The following is a 14,950-nucleotide window of genomic DNA, read 5'->3' as shown; positions in this document are numbered from 1 at the left end:
TCCTGAGGTTTCTTCCATTTTTTCCCTGTTAAAGGGTTTTTCCTTATCTGAACTGAGGCTCTAAGGATGGAGGGTGTCATATGCTGTACAGATTGTAAAGCCCCTTGAAGAAAATTTGTGATTTGGGGATTTTTGGGTACTCTCATCCAGGGTCAGCTGGTATTGACTCCAGCCCCTCGTGGCCCTACAACGGTTAAGTGGTTATAGATGATGGATCGATGCATGGATGGATGGATGAGCGATATAAATAAAACTCAGCCTTTGACTTGACAATACTTGATAAATCTCATGATAGTCCCGTCAGTTTCAGCTGCAGGCCTGCTTTGGGTTTACTGCTAATTAGCCAGTACTAACGTTAGCATTTAGCTCTAAGCACTGGTCTGCATAAGAGCTGCCAACATGGCTGCAGCCTGTCAGCCTTCTGTACATGTGGCTTAGTTGCCATGGCTACAGCATATTTACACCCAGAACAAATAAGACTGAAGGTGCTTCAGGTGAACACTGTAATTAATTATTCCCCTGTACTGTTAAAGTATGTTTCAGTAGGCTGATTTCATCTCCTTAAAGTCACAAATGTTCGCTGACCTTCAAGCTAAGAACCTGTGACATTTTCATATGAACAAACGTCTCTTTTGCTTCTCTCTGTCGTTTAACGAAGGATCAGAATTCAGACGGTGGAAACCAATAAAACAGAAGCTGCTGAAAATGTTGCGAGGCCACAGTAGTCAAACAGAAGTATCACATTGTTACAAGTGGGACTTTTATCATGACTTTTTATCGCCATCATCCTCGGTTGTGCAATGAAATTGTTTGTTTGGTCGTCTACGAAACATTCAGGAAATTTTCTGTGCATGTGATTGTGTGTGAGTGTGTGCGAGCAGTGATGTCGTTTTTGCCTCAACCCTTCGTGAAGAGGTTAGATCTTGATTACAAGGTGGGTTTCAGAGTAGGTTAAGGTAAAAACGGAGTGAGGAAAGTAAGTAAGAAATGTAAGGAGCAAGCAAATACATTCAGTCAAAGGAAGCTTCACGTAAAGGCAAATAAAGGCACCTCGGTGTATATAAGGCACGTTTGTGAATGTATTGATGTGAGGTCCATAAAGATGATATTGAATTTCCCATGACAACTTCCTCATTAACTTCCTCGTTATCAAAGAAACTATTTTCCTTGGTGCCAACACATAATCAGAGGAGTGTTTGCGACCTGGATTTCACCAGTAGTACCAACCCAATGTTGTGTTTTGTACTGGAAGCGGCCGAAGTGTATGAATATGAAGTATACTGTGCAAATCTTACCATCCATCATGGTGTGTTTTAGAGTGACTGTTTGGCGTCTCAGGATAAAACTCTGCACTTTTTCGTTTTTATGGCAACAATAAATCAATAATGCCCTCTTTACTGCTCTGACTGTCATGATTGACTTCAGTCTCTGAAGTCTCTGTGCAAGAGTGGATTCATCAGCACTCGCATCAGCGGCACAATTATACTAACTCTCCACACGTTGCTGTATTGGAGTGATTATTGTGATGGGTTTTAATAACCATAAGAATGAGCTACCAGTTCAGCTGGATTCCTAAGCTGTACAGCATCACTTATTCATGACACAGTACATTTTAAAATGATTCATTTCTTTTAAGGTGAGTGGATGAACGTGCACTTGATGTCCCTTCTTGTAAACTTCTTGTGTGTTGTTGTGTCTTGGTTGAGGTGTGTTTTGAATACTGATTGGAAGTGAGAAGAGACGCATGAGGCAAAGTTAGCGGTAATGGGAAGTCACTTCCTCTGGTGTCTCACATCCCTAAATCCCCGTTAGGAGCAGCATCGGTTACCTGTGCAGAGCCAACACAAGACGTCTCACACACAAACACACACACTTACTGAGGTAAGGCAGCTGACAGCTAACACACTAAGGAGGAACTAATATTAGTAATACTGCAGTTAATCTATTTGCATCTTGCTCTCTCTTGTTATTACTATAATCTTATTGTGGATGATAACTGTCACCATTTCCCTCAATAACAGTTTTTCCCATCACAACAATCCAGCTAGCTGACACTCCTCATCACCTACTCCTGCATCATGCCCAGTCAGTCTCCGCTTGTGCTGGGAGCAGAAAACTTGGCCTGCACCCACCTAGCCAGCCCAGGGACGCCCCCAGACCCTCATCCAGGCCAAGGCGGCTGCATGTGTGGGCGCTCAAAGTTCCCCAACCCCCTCGGACCCATCGAGCCTGCTGAACAACCATTTTCCTCGGTCACGCAGACAACTGAAAGTCTGTCCAGACTGCGCTTCAGCCAGGATGGCTACAGGGGTCACAAACCAGATCCGACACCCACCGCCAATGTCTTGGACTTCTGCCCGAACCCGGAGCCTTAGGAGACGGGGGGAAAGATGCAGGAGCAGATCAGAAAAAGAAGCATCACTGTGGGGTGTGTGGGCATCTGCTGCTGGCTGTTGTCCTGGCTGTCTTCTCCCTGCTGGTAGCTGTGGGGGGTCTTCATGGCTGATATCCTGACTGGAGAGAGCTGGGACAGACATGGATGAACCATAGTTTGTCTGTAAATACAGCGTATGTAAATGAAGTGACTTGATGTGAAACAGAAGAGCCATAAGATCTTTCTATACATTAATGCAAGTGACCTTAATTTTTAAGATACCTATTTTCTGAGTTACAGACGTTTTTAGACTGATTTTCTCTCTTTCCATAGTTTTCTGTTCACCTCAGTAGCCTTCTGTATTAAAACCAACTTGCAGTGACTTCAGAGGAAATCCACTGCAGTGAAAATCTTACAGACTTCATGTAAAGTTGGGAGTTACATAAACCTCAGCTGGGACTTTGAGCAGAGTCTACGTTCAAACGCTCTGTGTGATGCTTTCAAGAAACCTCCAACATTCAAGCACTGGTCGTGGCTGTGTAATATTATTCACAAATTCTCTCACTGGGAAGACATCTTGGAGACAAACAGCGACACCAATTGACCAATCACCTGCATTACTGTGCTTCACTGCGTTTACTGTGGGTGATTTTTGCAGAATATTACAGTGAAGCCAGTGGCTGCCTGGAGCTTAAGCTAACAACATGCATGAGATGCTTTGAAGAGCGGTTGACATCATCCATTAATTATTAGGATAAAGCTAATGGTAAGCTCCTTTCAGGCCTGCGCTGAATGTGAAGCGTTGCTCATCTGTTCTATAAAAGCTCCTTTGCTGTCATTCATTCTAACTATGGTTTCCTGCCATCCACTTAAAGAATGAAGATTCATTGTTCAGCCACCTCAAAACACACGTTTCCATGTCATGTGCACCACCCAGTGGCCTGATAGCACAGTGATTATACTGAAGCTAGATTACATGGTGCCATTCTTCTTTTTACGTAACCTCCACAGTTCAACGTCTACGTGATGCCGTAATCCTGCTCCACATGCAGACGATCTGATGCAGATATTTCAGTTAGAACTGTCAGATCAAGAGAACCATGAATGGTCTCCTCCAGTGGTGGAAAGTAACTAAGTGCATCGACTCAAGTACTTTACTTGTCTACAGTTTTGAGGTATTTGTGCTTTACTTGAGTATTTCCATTTAATTCTACTTTTTACTTCTACTCGACTACATGCTGTAAGGAAATACTGTACTCTTTCCTGTGCTACTCGTATTTGACAGCTGTTGTTACTGATTAGTTCCCAACCTTTTTGGCTTGTGACCCCTTACAAAAAAGCAGTGTAGAGTTGGAGCCTCTGGACACATTTCAGATGTCCGCGAGTTTTTGTCAGTTCCATCAAAAGTGATTTTCCCTCTAAGCTCCTCAAATGGTTTCATTTAAAGTTACAGTTTGAGGCCTAAAGGGATAAGTCACTATGGCAAGGACCACGCCACATCAATAAATAGACTAATTTAAAGGCCTGAAGGAGGAGGGTCGGTGATGGATGTAAAGGGGAGGAGTGAAGGTGGATGAAGGATGTTGTTTTTTATGCTGAAGACCGGGTGAAGGGGGACTCAGGTGTGTTTCCACCTGCACTGATCACAGGACCCCAGGCAGTACTCAGAATCAGTACTTGTGTAGCAGACCTTTGTTTTTTCTTCTTTCTACCCCATTATTCATCTCATGACCCCTCTGACTTATTACTCATTGGAGGGGGACCAACCCCTAGACTGGAAACCATCAAACTTTACAACAAAAAGTGTATCTAAAGTAGTTAAAACTAGCTGCATCTTGACCAGCTACAAGTTGATACTTAAGCATCAGTGTTATCAATCTAATAATGTCATACCTGGATGGGAGCATGTGTCACATGGTCCATTTTCCTGCATAATGAGCAGTTTTACTTTATGCATCTTTTGCTGGTTCCACTGTATATTACTTAAGTAGTATTTTGAATGCAGGATTTACTGTAGTGGAGTATTTTTGTACAGTAGTGTAAGTGTCTTTACTTAAGTAAAGGAACTGATTACTTTCTACTTTAATCTGTCCAAAGACAAATGATGAAAAAAAATCAGTCTGCATTGTGGATCGATGTTAAAGCCTGTTATTCATTGAAAACATTTATTACATTTTTTTTAATGATGCAAACAACAGCGAGTCCCACCCATGTTGGAACAGCTCATCACGTAGTCATGAGGGACACACCAAGGGACAGGGACAGAAAAAATGTGTATTAAGCGCAATTCCATTGTTTCCGTTTAAAAAAAACATGACAATCAGCTCTCATTGTAAATTTTGGCATCTTTTTTTCCCCTCCTGTTGAACTCTCTGGAATAATGGTCATTAAAAATCAAAAGAACAAGGCATGCATAATAGTTTCTGGTAATGCACATAGATCAAAGGATACCACTTATAAATACAAAATCCATGTACGATGTTCATGTACATTTCATATATATGGTCCCTTTCTTAGAGGCGCTTTGGGCCTATCTACCTGTTCCCACTGTGGGACTGTGCCCTGTTGTCTACGCTTGGTCACTAGATTCACCCTGCAAAAAAGGTGTGCGCTGGAAAATACTTCGGTATGATGGACTTCCAATATTGCCGATTACTAGATGTTACAACCATCTGTTAATTCCTCCCTTCATCTCTTACTGCATGTTACCATCAGGCCATTTACCCCAGTTTCACTTACTTAAATAGTTTTCTTTGCAGCAACTGATCATTGTGCTATCTACGTGATTCCATCAAACCTCGCCTGGGTTATAGCCAGAATTATGTTCTATTAAAAATCCTCTCCCATCTGCTATACTACCACCCCAAGCTTCTCTTTAAAAAGGGGAGCCCACAGACTACTTGGATCCATTCAATGCTACTGTGCCCATGAGATAGAAGTCTGGTACAAAAGTATTTAAACTTCCAAGTAACCTAAAGAAATGGATTTCATTTCTGATACGCTAAGATAAATGCACTGGTCCATTTAATAAATGGGTGAAACAGCCATGCGTCTATAGTGAGGGCTGTATACGTGGCCACACGTTGTATTTATTGAAATTTAAAAGAAAAAAAAAAAACAGGACAAACCAAAATGCGTTGATTAAATACACGTGGAATGAATGTCTTTACTGTTAAAAAAGTGTACTGCAATGTATACAACTATGCTGCTCTCTCTCTCTTGCTCAAAATGAATTGAAGACGGGAAAGAGGCATCAGGGATTGTTGATATATCAATGGAATCATGTACAGATTTACAGTTCTAATGCACCTATCATCACACTCAACAGATGGCAGGAATGGAGGGGAGAGGGCAGCAAACGACACAATATAGAAAAGATTCATCCGTTTGAATTTGAACACCCTTTGCTGTGGACCCAATGCTATGTTACTCTTACAAAAAGACAGATGGAAACGAGTGTGAGTGTGCGTGTGTCTGTGTGTGTCTGTGTGTGCGTGTGTATGTGTCTGTGTGCGCGCATACAGGTATGAATTCTGTTAGTGCAGAACCAAATGTTCGACCAATAAAAGTCTATTGGGATCAAGTTGTACTGGTTTCTCTGAAGGTGGAGGCGGACTTGTTTAACCAAACATGGGGCTGAGTATGATGGTACTGGTGGAAACAGCGGGCTTCTTGAGTGGTTGGTTTTAGCGCCCCCCTGATGGTGGTGGTGGTGGTGGCGGTGGTGGTGGTGGTGTCGGGGCTTGGCTGCTTTAGTCGATGTACTGAGAGAGCCAGCGGAAACCCTCGCCGTAGCCCTGCCTCTTCAACACACTACACATGAACACCTCCAGTGGTCTTGTGTTCAGCTCCTTCATGGGAATGGTGCCCTGAGAGAAAAGCAGGAAAAAACAGTCGATAAATCCACTTTGAGTCCTGGGCAACATCACATCCACCCCAATCTGGGCCCTCATTATCAAGACGTATAACAACAGAAATCAACTCCTGTAGCTTGGCGAGTTTGAAGTTGTAATTTGCAAGGAGTTCAATAACAAGCTGTGGATTTAAATGCATTTTTTTGAATGTGTGAATATGTAAAACAGGGTGTGAAGTTGCTCCTGCAAGACAGACAGATCAGTGCTGCGTCTCCTCACCTTGCCTGTCGTCTGCCCGTACAATCCAAACATTTCTCTCAGCCTCTCCTCGCTGATGGCCTCTGGTCTGTCGATCTTGTTGCCCAGGATCAGGATAGGCACGTTTCCAATGGTCTCATCTGTCATTAATGCCTGGGAGAGCAGACCAGAAATCACCATGTGTGGTAGGTATGACAAAAACAAGACAAAAAAATACTGACACCTCTCTGTTACACATCATCAAACTGAGATATTTGAATGATACTTAGTACTTCTGTAATTTACTTCTACTTTAACTAGTAATTGCCCATATTTTCCAGAGTTATATATGTAAATAGTAGATATCTTTTTAGTATGGGCGAAGTAAAACAGTGACGTGTGCAGCAATGAGCTCATGCCATCAAACAGGCATCAAATGTACCTTTGCCTCCTGTGCAATGGGTTCCTGTTGCACGTGCACTTTACAATGGAGGTGAAAGGTAAAAAAACAAACCTACTTGCTCACTCTGCCAGGGCTGATAGCTGCATTAGGTCTGGTTTTAGATCACTTGCTTTAGTAATAAGTTTCTTGCACCAGCTGCATTGTGCATACAGATACAACCCCCACCCCTCTCAAAAAGCAGCTAGTGGTCTTCTTTTGCTTTCCATGTTTATATTTAACAGCTAATGAACTATAAGTGAGCTATCGCCGCAATTTTCAATCTCTGCTGGGGTTGCAAACACCAGGAAAATGAGTATCTGAGTAAAAATATATATTTTTCAAGTTTAGCAGAGTTCTGACTGCCATCACAAACAATGCTCTACAATGTGACGGTGCCCCAGCAAGGAGCAGGTACTCACATCAAGTTCTGCTTTTGATTCAGCCAATCTCTGTAGGTCTGCACAATCCACAAGGAAGACAATGCCATTTATGGCAGGGAGGTAGTTTTTCCACACTCTGCGGGCTGTGTGAACCAAGGCAAACACAGAAAGAAACATGAGAGTCGGTCAAGTCTGCCGGCTTATGTTAGACGCATTTTGCATTCACTGACAACATCATGATACATCAGATTGGCCTTGTGTTAGCAAAAGTATTGGCAGGAGAGAAAGTATGTCTCCTGAAGGAAAACAGCTCATATCTGAATCACTTTATTTCCAGATCATACTGGCATGAGAAGAGTGGTATCACAGCTTCAGATACAAACGTGTCCAAGGAAAACCAAAAACATTAGTATACGCAAACACACCTTGTGCGTGGCCTCCAAGGTCAAAGGTGGTGAAAGTCATGCCAGCAATTGTCAGCTCTTCAGAGGCTGGAGGAAGACAAGGAAATGACCATCAACAAATCTGAGAAGTCAGGCAGCTCAAAATAAACAAAAACACAAAACAACAACAAACACTGACACACAACAGTTGAGCCAATAATACATTAAGAAATGTTTGTATTACCAAAACCCAAGAACGGCAAGTGGCAAACAAGTGTCTGTAATAATGTGCTTGAATTTCTTGGGTTTCAACACACAACTGAGTGAGCATGTGTGGATGTGCATGTGTGAAAGTCGCACCAACTCACTTGGATGTAAAGTTGGCACATGCTGTCCCAATCTGTCATCTTTGAGCATGTGCAGTAGCGTCGTTTTGCCAGCATTGTCCAGGCCAAGAAATACTAACTTGCCGGATTTCTTGTACAGTCCTGAAACAAAGCCAGAAGCATTTCAGAGCGCCTCGACACCAGAACTCCTTTTCCAGACAGGCGGCATCATATTACACAATCTCAATTTCACTCATGATTAAACATCACCACATGTGAACTCTGCTGATCAGTCAGGTGGTATTCAGGCATGCACTAGATATTTAATTCACACATATAATAGTTTCTTTGATGCACGATGAAAACATGCACAGGTGGCTGTGCTCCACCTACTCATTTTTCCATTCTCTAACCTCTACTTGACAAAATGAACATTAAATGAGAAACAACCGAAACCGAAAGACACAAATCCTCACAATAAAACTATTCTAAACTTATAATGCCCTCTACCTCTTCATCAGTCACATGGGTGCATCAACTCACTAAATACAGGAGAAAGGATGTAACTAAGGTTACTCCTTCCCAAACGTTCCTGAGGAGATTATAAAGCTGTGTGTTTACCACCATCTGACTCAGCATAATGATAAGCAGTCCACGAGGAATTTCTGACAGTCGGTTCTAGCTGACGTCACCATTACTCACAACAGCACTGTGCTACCTGTCTGACAGGGAGAACCTGAAGGACTGCTTACCAGGAGCATCTCTTACACAGAAACTAGCACAGCACATGTTTAGGACTAGAACAGCTGGTACACATGACAGATTTTCCACCAGATTTCAGATGGACACATCGTTCACAAACACATTTAAAAAGCCGGGGTGAAAAATCATGTCAGAGACATTTCCTTTTTGTGCCTTTCATGCTCACGTAACATTAGGGTTGGACAATCGCCTGTAGATGATCAATTCGACTCTCCTTAAATTATGCGAGCCTTGATCAAATTTGACACTATCAACATCTGACAGAACAGAAGCAGAAAAATGTAAATGAGAAAAACGTTCTGTGATCTCTCTTACAAACATGAAAAACGAGTTTTACTGAATAACTGGCAACATCATTTTAAGTCAACTGTCAATATTTACATGCAGTTGCACTGCAGTCACAAGAGAATTTCATTCTTCAGGGATGTGAGTTGGTCTGGCAAAAAAACAGGCCCAGAGTGGGGAAAAGATCTGGTGCGATGCTTGATTCACAGACCCAGTACACACACATGCACAGCAGCTACAATGGCAGTGAACTGTATGCCGCAGCAGTGGGGCTGGAGAGACGCTCAGCCGGATGCTTTGGACACTTGTGCACAGAGCAGCGCTTTGGTGAGCAGGTGTACGGAGAATGGAGATGTGGGGTTTGGTCAGATTGCACAACGCACTTGTCAGGACTGGCAGGTGGAAAAGGATTGCTTTAAACTAAGGAGCAGAGTCACTTGTGCTGATTAACAGTGATTATCATCACTGCGTGTAGACATGCCACTCCACCAGGAACACCTTCTCTAAACGCACAGTAGGGAGCAGAGTTTACATCTTATTTGCTATAACAGTTTAGTTTCTTAATATGGGCGGGTAAAAGAAAAACTATCACCATTTCTCCCTTCAACTGTCCACAGTTGATCTGATCACCAACCAGCAGAAGCCTGCATATCATATTGTATGCTACTTAGTGGATGCTTTTAGCTGAACCACTTTCAGGAATGAAAGTAGTGTTTGTGGCCCCAGTGGGAATCAAACCAATAAACCCGCATGTGTTAGTGCTCTGCCCAAAAAGCTATAAAGGTACATTTCAAGCTGCGCAGATGCATTTAAAGGAATGGTGGGTAGTGATACTGAGACTCATTAATTACTTATTAGATGGAACTTATTACATGGAACGCTCCCACACAAAACGTGTTGGAGCGAAAGGGCCTTGTCATGTGTTTGATTGTGAAACAAACAAATGCTTTGCCTGACAAGGGCTTTAGCTAAGGAGGCAACTTTGCTGAAAATGTTTGATTGCATGAAATCCTGTAGGGTGGATTAGCAGTTAAGGAGTGGTGCCTGCGGGGCACAACGTAAACCAGCACTTTCCGCTTCTTCCTATCAACTTCTAGGACAACAGGGATGGATTTCGAGGAACAAAGCCCACCATTGTGCACAACACTCCTAGGCCCACTTTTTACTGAATCTTTCAGGAGTGAGGGGCAAGACAGACCAGTATTTGTCACTGGAGTTATCACTGAAGGCAGAAATTAAACTATACTCACACTAACTCCACTCTCAAGTTACCAACTCTGTTCATCATGCTCCATGCTATTTTGAAAACGTTAAAATACAAACCCAGTAAAAGTATCTGTTAAATCTGTTTAAGTGTTCAGCCCTGAACAACTATGAGTTAGTGGATCTGTTAACCAGTACTCACCTAAGAACTGTAGTACACTACTGAAACTGGTATAGATCCAATCAAAGACGAATGCCATATCCGGAGCTGTTGAATTCTGAAAAACAAATAGGAAAAAAAGCAGAGGTCAGAAAACATGAATGCACACAGACGGAGAAGCAAAAGAGCTGGAATGTGTTATTTTGGCTGTAACATCCATCATTATCGCTCAGTATCGGTTTTAGTTATTTTTTGTATGTAGGTTGTCACTGACATTATCCACAGAGACTCTGTTCCTGTCTGTGAAAAGAAGTTTGACCTGCACCGTACAGTAAACATCAAGAGACGAGTGTTAGCATTAAACTGAAGTTGTTTTTGTTTCAGTTACGCTGTGATTGAAATGAGTAACCAGGTGACTCTCAGATGCAGCCACGTGGTTTATGCACTGGAGCTTGAATCCGCTGTTTATAGCGAGTTGCAGTGAATGTGCAAAACAAGGCTGAAAGTGCCATCCCAGTCATTCAGCGTTGGCTAGTGCCATGTTGCTAGCATTGTCATGTATGCATGCTGTAACTCGTCCGTTTCATCCGGAGTGTTAAGAAGCAACGGAAAGCATGTTTGCCAGGTTTTCAACAGAACGCTTTGGTCTGCAGAACAGCACTGTATTTCCCAGCTGAGTGCAATGACAGGTGACCACTACATATGTACCTCATTTTAGTGTCCTTTTTTAAAGGAGTTCCACACAATACTTTTTGATAGCTGTACACAAACATCATCTCAAACCTCACAAATCAAAACCATCGTGGTTCATCCTGTCACTGTTCCAAAAATCAATATCAACTGGTTTGGTTGAAATTTTACTGAATCGTGAGAGGAGCGAGAGAGGGAGAACATCAGAGAAACTCAATATTTTCACATCCGACTGGAATTATTTTTTTAATTATCGCAAATTATAACTGGAGAGATTTAAATATGATATGATATGACTTTCTTGATTTTCCTGGTAAAAAACACTAATTACCAAATAATGGAAACCCTGCTCCCAGTCAGTAGTGATGGAGTAAGAGGTAGTTGTGGTGTCGCTTTCAGTTGTGAGAGCTGTTCAGCACTCAGCAGTCAGACACTATTTCTGATGACAAAACCCCCAAGCAAACTCTTTGGGAAAACAAGATGGAATCTGGAAAAAATTAAAACGGATTTCACGGGGCCCTACAATATTACCATATCTAAAGATGATAGTGCTTTTTTCAGTGGTGCATTATTGGACTAAATTACAGCTTAATACTCATATTTATTACATTCCAAGAGCAAACAGGTAAAAAAATACATGAAAACACAGAGAGATAAACAGGACACATTTTAAAGCATTCCACAACCAGAGACAGACAGTAAGATCAATAGGGACCTATCAGCACCCCTAACCACAAACCTGAGGTTCTGTGAATATGCAGCTGGCCTCAACCTATCACACAGATATTGGCAACTGGTGATAAGAACAATGACTGGCTTTCTACAGCCAATGATAAGCTTGTTCCAGTAGGAGTCTTTGGACAGCAGGACAGAGTCAAAGCACTGATCATATACCAGCTGACAACTCCTCAAAGGGCATCATGAGTGTTTTGTTCAGCACACCCCATCTGCAAGCACCCTGGAAATGAAGCCTAGCCTTAACCTTTCATCATAAGATAGCCAGATTGTATTTCAATTAAATCAAAACGCTTCTGAGATAGGATCTGCTGTAACTGTGTGAAACCAACAGCTCTGACTAACTACATGCAACAGCTTGGTCATTTGAGTGCACACAAACTGCTTTTTCCCTCTTACAAGTGAAATGTGATCAAATGCTCAGCAAGTGCCATGAAAGTCTGTGAAAAGATGGCTAACAAAAGCAAACTTCCTCTGTCCATAACCAAAGGCAAAGCTTTCAGTTACATCGAAGTTTGTCCCACATGAAACCATGATGTTTGCTATATTAGACACACATGCATGCACAAGCATGCACACACACTATGACAGTTAGAGACATCTGAATAAGGTAAGCTGGTGCCGACCTCTAGCCCTAGTTACGCAACATGCAAATAACTCCAGGGCTAAAGTATAACACAGCCAAAGTTCAAGACCACGCAAATTCAGCTGAACTACACGTCATCTGGTGCTACACTCTAGTCCCATATGGTCCAACGCCCGGCCCCATTGGCTTGTAAGACACTATGGGCTGGCATAACACAGACTGATGCTCCCACGTGTGACATGACACAGCTGTGAATGTGAAACACTTTGACAGTAACTGACAACAACCACAGGCAAACACAGGCTCAACTAAGACCAACATACAGACAGGAGTTTAAAAAAATTCCTCAAACATTAAAAACCTCAAGGCAATGAACAGGTCTGACTGACCACAGCAGCCTTAACTTGTTCCAAGGAATCTGGGGTTGTCCTTTACACAATTCAACTGTGTAAACTAATCAACAAGCATGACCAATCACATTAAAGTGCCAGTAATACAAAAGTGTGAGGAAAAACTGTTCACTGACAAGTGACGATCACTGAAGGTGCACAGAAGAATTTGGCTAGAAATGCCCCCACAGCTGAATTCACCATCAATAAGACATCAGTTATGAATTAAATCTATCAGATGTGTTCAAGTCTGAGTAAGTGTCTGTGTCGACCAAAGCTGAAAACGCTCAACAGAGAGTACTTGAGAAGCAGTGTTTATTCAGCTGAGGTGCTTTGGTTGCTATGAGAAGGAATATCCGTTGCAGCAATGTGTTACAAGTACTTAATTTCGCAGATAGTTGTGTCATCAACAAATACAGAATGTAAAGGTGTCGGCACAACAGGGTAGAGCACTTGTTCTGTATGAGGGGAAGGCTGAAGCATGCAGGGGGGGGGGGGGAAGGACCTGCCGGTCTATGCGGGTTCATGAGATTTTGTGGGCGAGGAAACATCTTGGCTAACGAAACGCTCCTCCAAGCATAATTTCTCTCATTCTTACTGTGGAAGACTGGATATATGGTACAAACATGAATACTCAGAGACCACCAGTAGTGATTTCTCCTCCAGAGTCATTGTTCAGAACTTGTACATGTAGGACGTGATGGTCGGTCGTCCCGGCCCCTCCACCACTGTGATTGGACAGCTGAGTAAAAAGTGCCAGTGATGAGCCCCAAAGTTGAACGTTTCTCAACTCCTGGCAACCAGGGGAAAAAATACGCCTATGCACACACAGCTATGAACGTGAAGAGATTGCTGAATTTGACAAAAAAACGTATATTGGATTAGCCTCACTAACTGCACCTTTCATAATCATTATTTTAAGTCAACACTTTCAGCACAGGATTACTGTTTATGCCTGAATAGGAGTGTACTTACTCAAAAATTACCAAGCTACACGTTTTGACACTTTTACCTCAATACTACCCACCCTCTGAACTAATTCTTCAGTGCCTAAAAAACAGCTGGAAATGGTTCCCAATATCCAGATAACAACTAGTGCTTGAAAATAGGTTACTTATTGAAACAAGTCAGTGATATTTTAGAAATATGTTCTCAAGTTAAAATGTGTTTTCCTTGTGAATATAGTCTCTAACAATTCCCATCTATTGTACGATATCAGGCAGGTGTTATGAATCAACAGATACTAGTGAAATAGATACAGTTTGACTAGACTGTCAAGTCCAGCTTTCACTATCACTGTCAGCGTAGCAGCGAAGCTAGCTAACCTTTACCACACCGGCTAACGTTACATGGATGACTGGTCTCAGACAGGTTCAGCGCTGACATAGAAAAACACAAAATGCCCATATATCAGAATAACAGCATGTCATATCAAAGTTACCCATATACACGAAGTCAAATTTTATAAAAGTTGGGTGAGGCCGGCTCGTAGGCTGGCTAGCAGGAAGCCACTAGCTACGTGTCATTTTCTCTTGGAAGCGACGTTGCATCGAGGGGTTACTGGCTATGCTAGCTAATCGGCAGTTAGCTTGAGAAATACTTCACCAATGTACTAACAACACCGAGTACTAGTTATAGTGCGATTCGTTCCCTTAAAATAATACACATGAGTGTCAAAATAAATATATCAGCGGGTCAATTTAAGTTTATATTCAGTTCGAGGATCTTAGATAATAAGCGAATTAGCCAACTTGGTGTTAGCAATGCTAACGTAGCATCGTTCAGAGCCGGGATAATTTGCTAGCCGAGATGCCGAATGTTCACATACGACTCTTTTCTGAACATTGTTAAGGAAATGTATCAAAAATCTTACCCGTTATTTAGGTGTAGAGTTATTTGCAGAATGTGTTCGCTCTTATGGTCATGTAAATTGGTCCCCTGGTTGAAAAACGAGCCTGCGAAACGCCAGGTCTCTCTCCTTTTCGTGTTTTGTTACTGAGCCACGACACTGCAATGGCTGTTCAACAACTCCCCAAAACTCTGCCCAGCCGCTTCCTGTTTATGTTTCACAATCATCTTTCCGCCAGGACAAGTGAAATAAACGGATGGTCAACTTTTTAATTTCATTTTACAATTTCCACAAA

The 14,950-nt window shown here is 42.2% G+C and overlaps 1 protein-coding gene across 1 annotated transcript; it reads right to left on the bottom strand.

Annotated features, from left to right (window-relative positions):
• Positions 1-4,506: 4,506 nt before the first annotated feature.
• Positions 4,507-14,853, bottom strand: sar1b (secretion associated, Ras related GTPase 1B). Its single transcript, XM_070983280.1, has 7 exons — positions 14,680-14,853; positions 10,449-10,524; positions 8,039-8,158; positions 7,713-7,778; positions 7,327-7,430; positions 6,508-6,639; positions 4,507-6,243 (listed from the first exon to the last, which is right to left on the bottom strand). The coding sequence occupies exons 2-7, from the start codon at positions 10,504-10,506 to the stop codon at positions 6,127-6,129; spliced, it is 597 nt and encodes a 198-aa protein (XP_070839381.1). The 5' UTR covers positions 10,507-10,524; positions 14,680-14,853; the 3' UTR covers positions 4,507-6,126.
• Between the last annotated feature and the right edge of the window lie 97 nt (positions 14,854-14,950).

This window comes from Chaetodon trifascialis, chromosome 16 (genome assembly GCF_039877785.1).
Source record: "Chaetodon trifascialis isolate fChaTrf1 chromosome 16, fChaTrf1.hap1, whole genome shotgun sequence".
Classification (NCBI taxonomy): Eukaryota; Metazoa; Chordata; class Actinopteri; order Chaetodontiformes; family Chaetodontidae; genus Chaetodon; species Chaetodon trifascialis.
This window is presented reverse-complemented; position numbering and strand designations above follow the sequence as displayed.

Bases quoted from the DNA above. Each gene is read 5' to 3' on its own strand.
- sar1b (XM_070983280.1), bottom strand. From the start codon at position 10,506: ATGGCATTCGTCTTTGATTGGATCTATACCAGTTTCAGTAGTGTACTA. The intron at 7,431-7,712 runs GTGTGTTTGCGT...TGGTTCACACAG, and splicing joins CCTTGGAGGCCACGCACAAG to CCCGCAGAGTGTGGAAAAAC. The intron at 6,640-7,326 runs GTGAGTACCTGC...CTGCTCTCCCAG, and splicing joins AATCAAAAGCAGAACTTGAT to GCATTAATGACAGATGAGAC.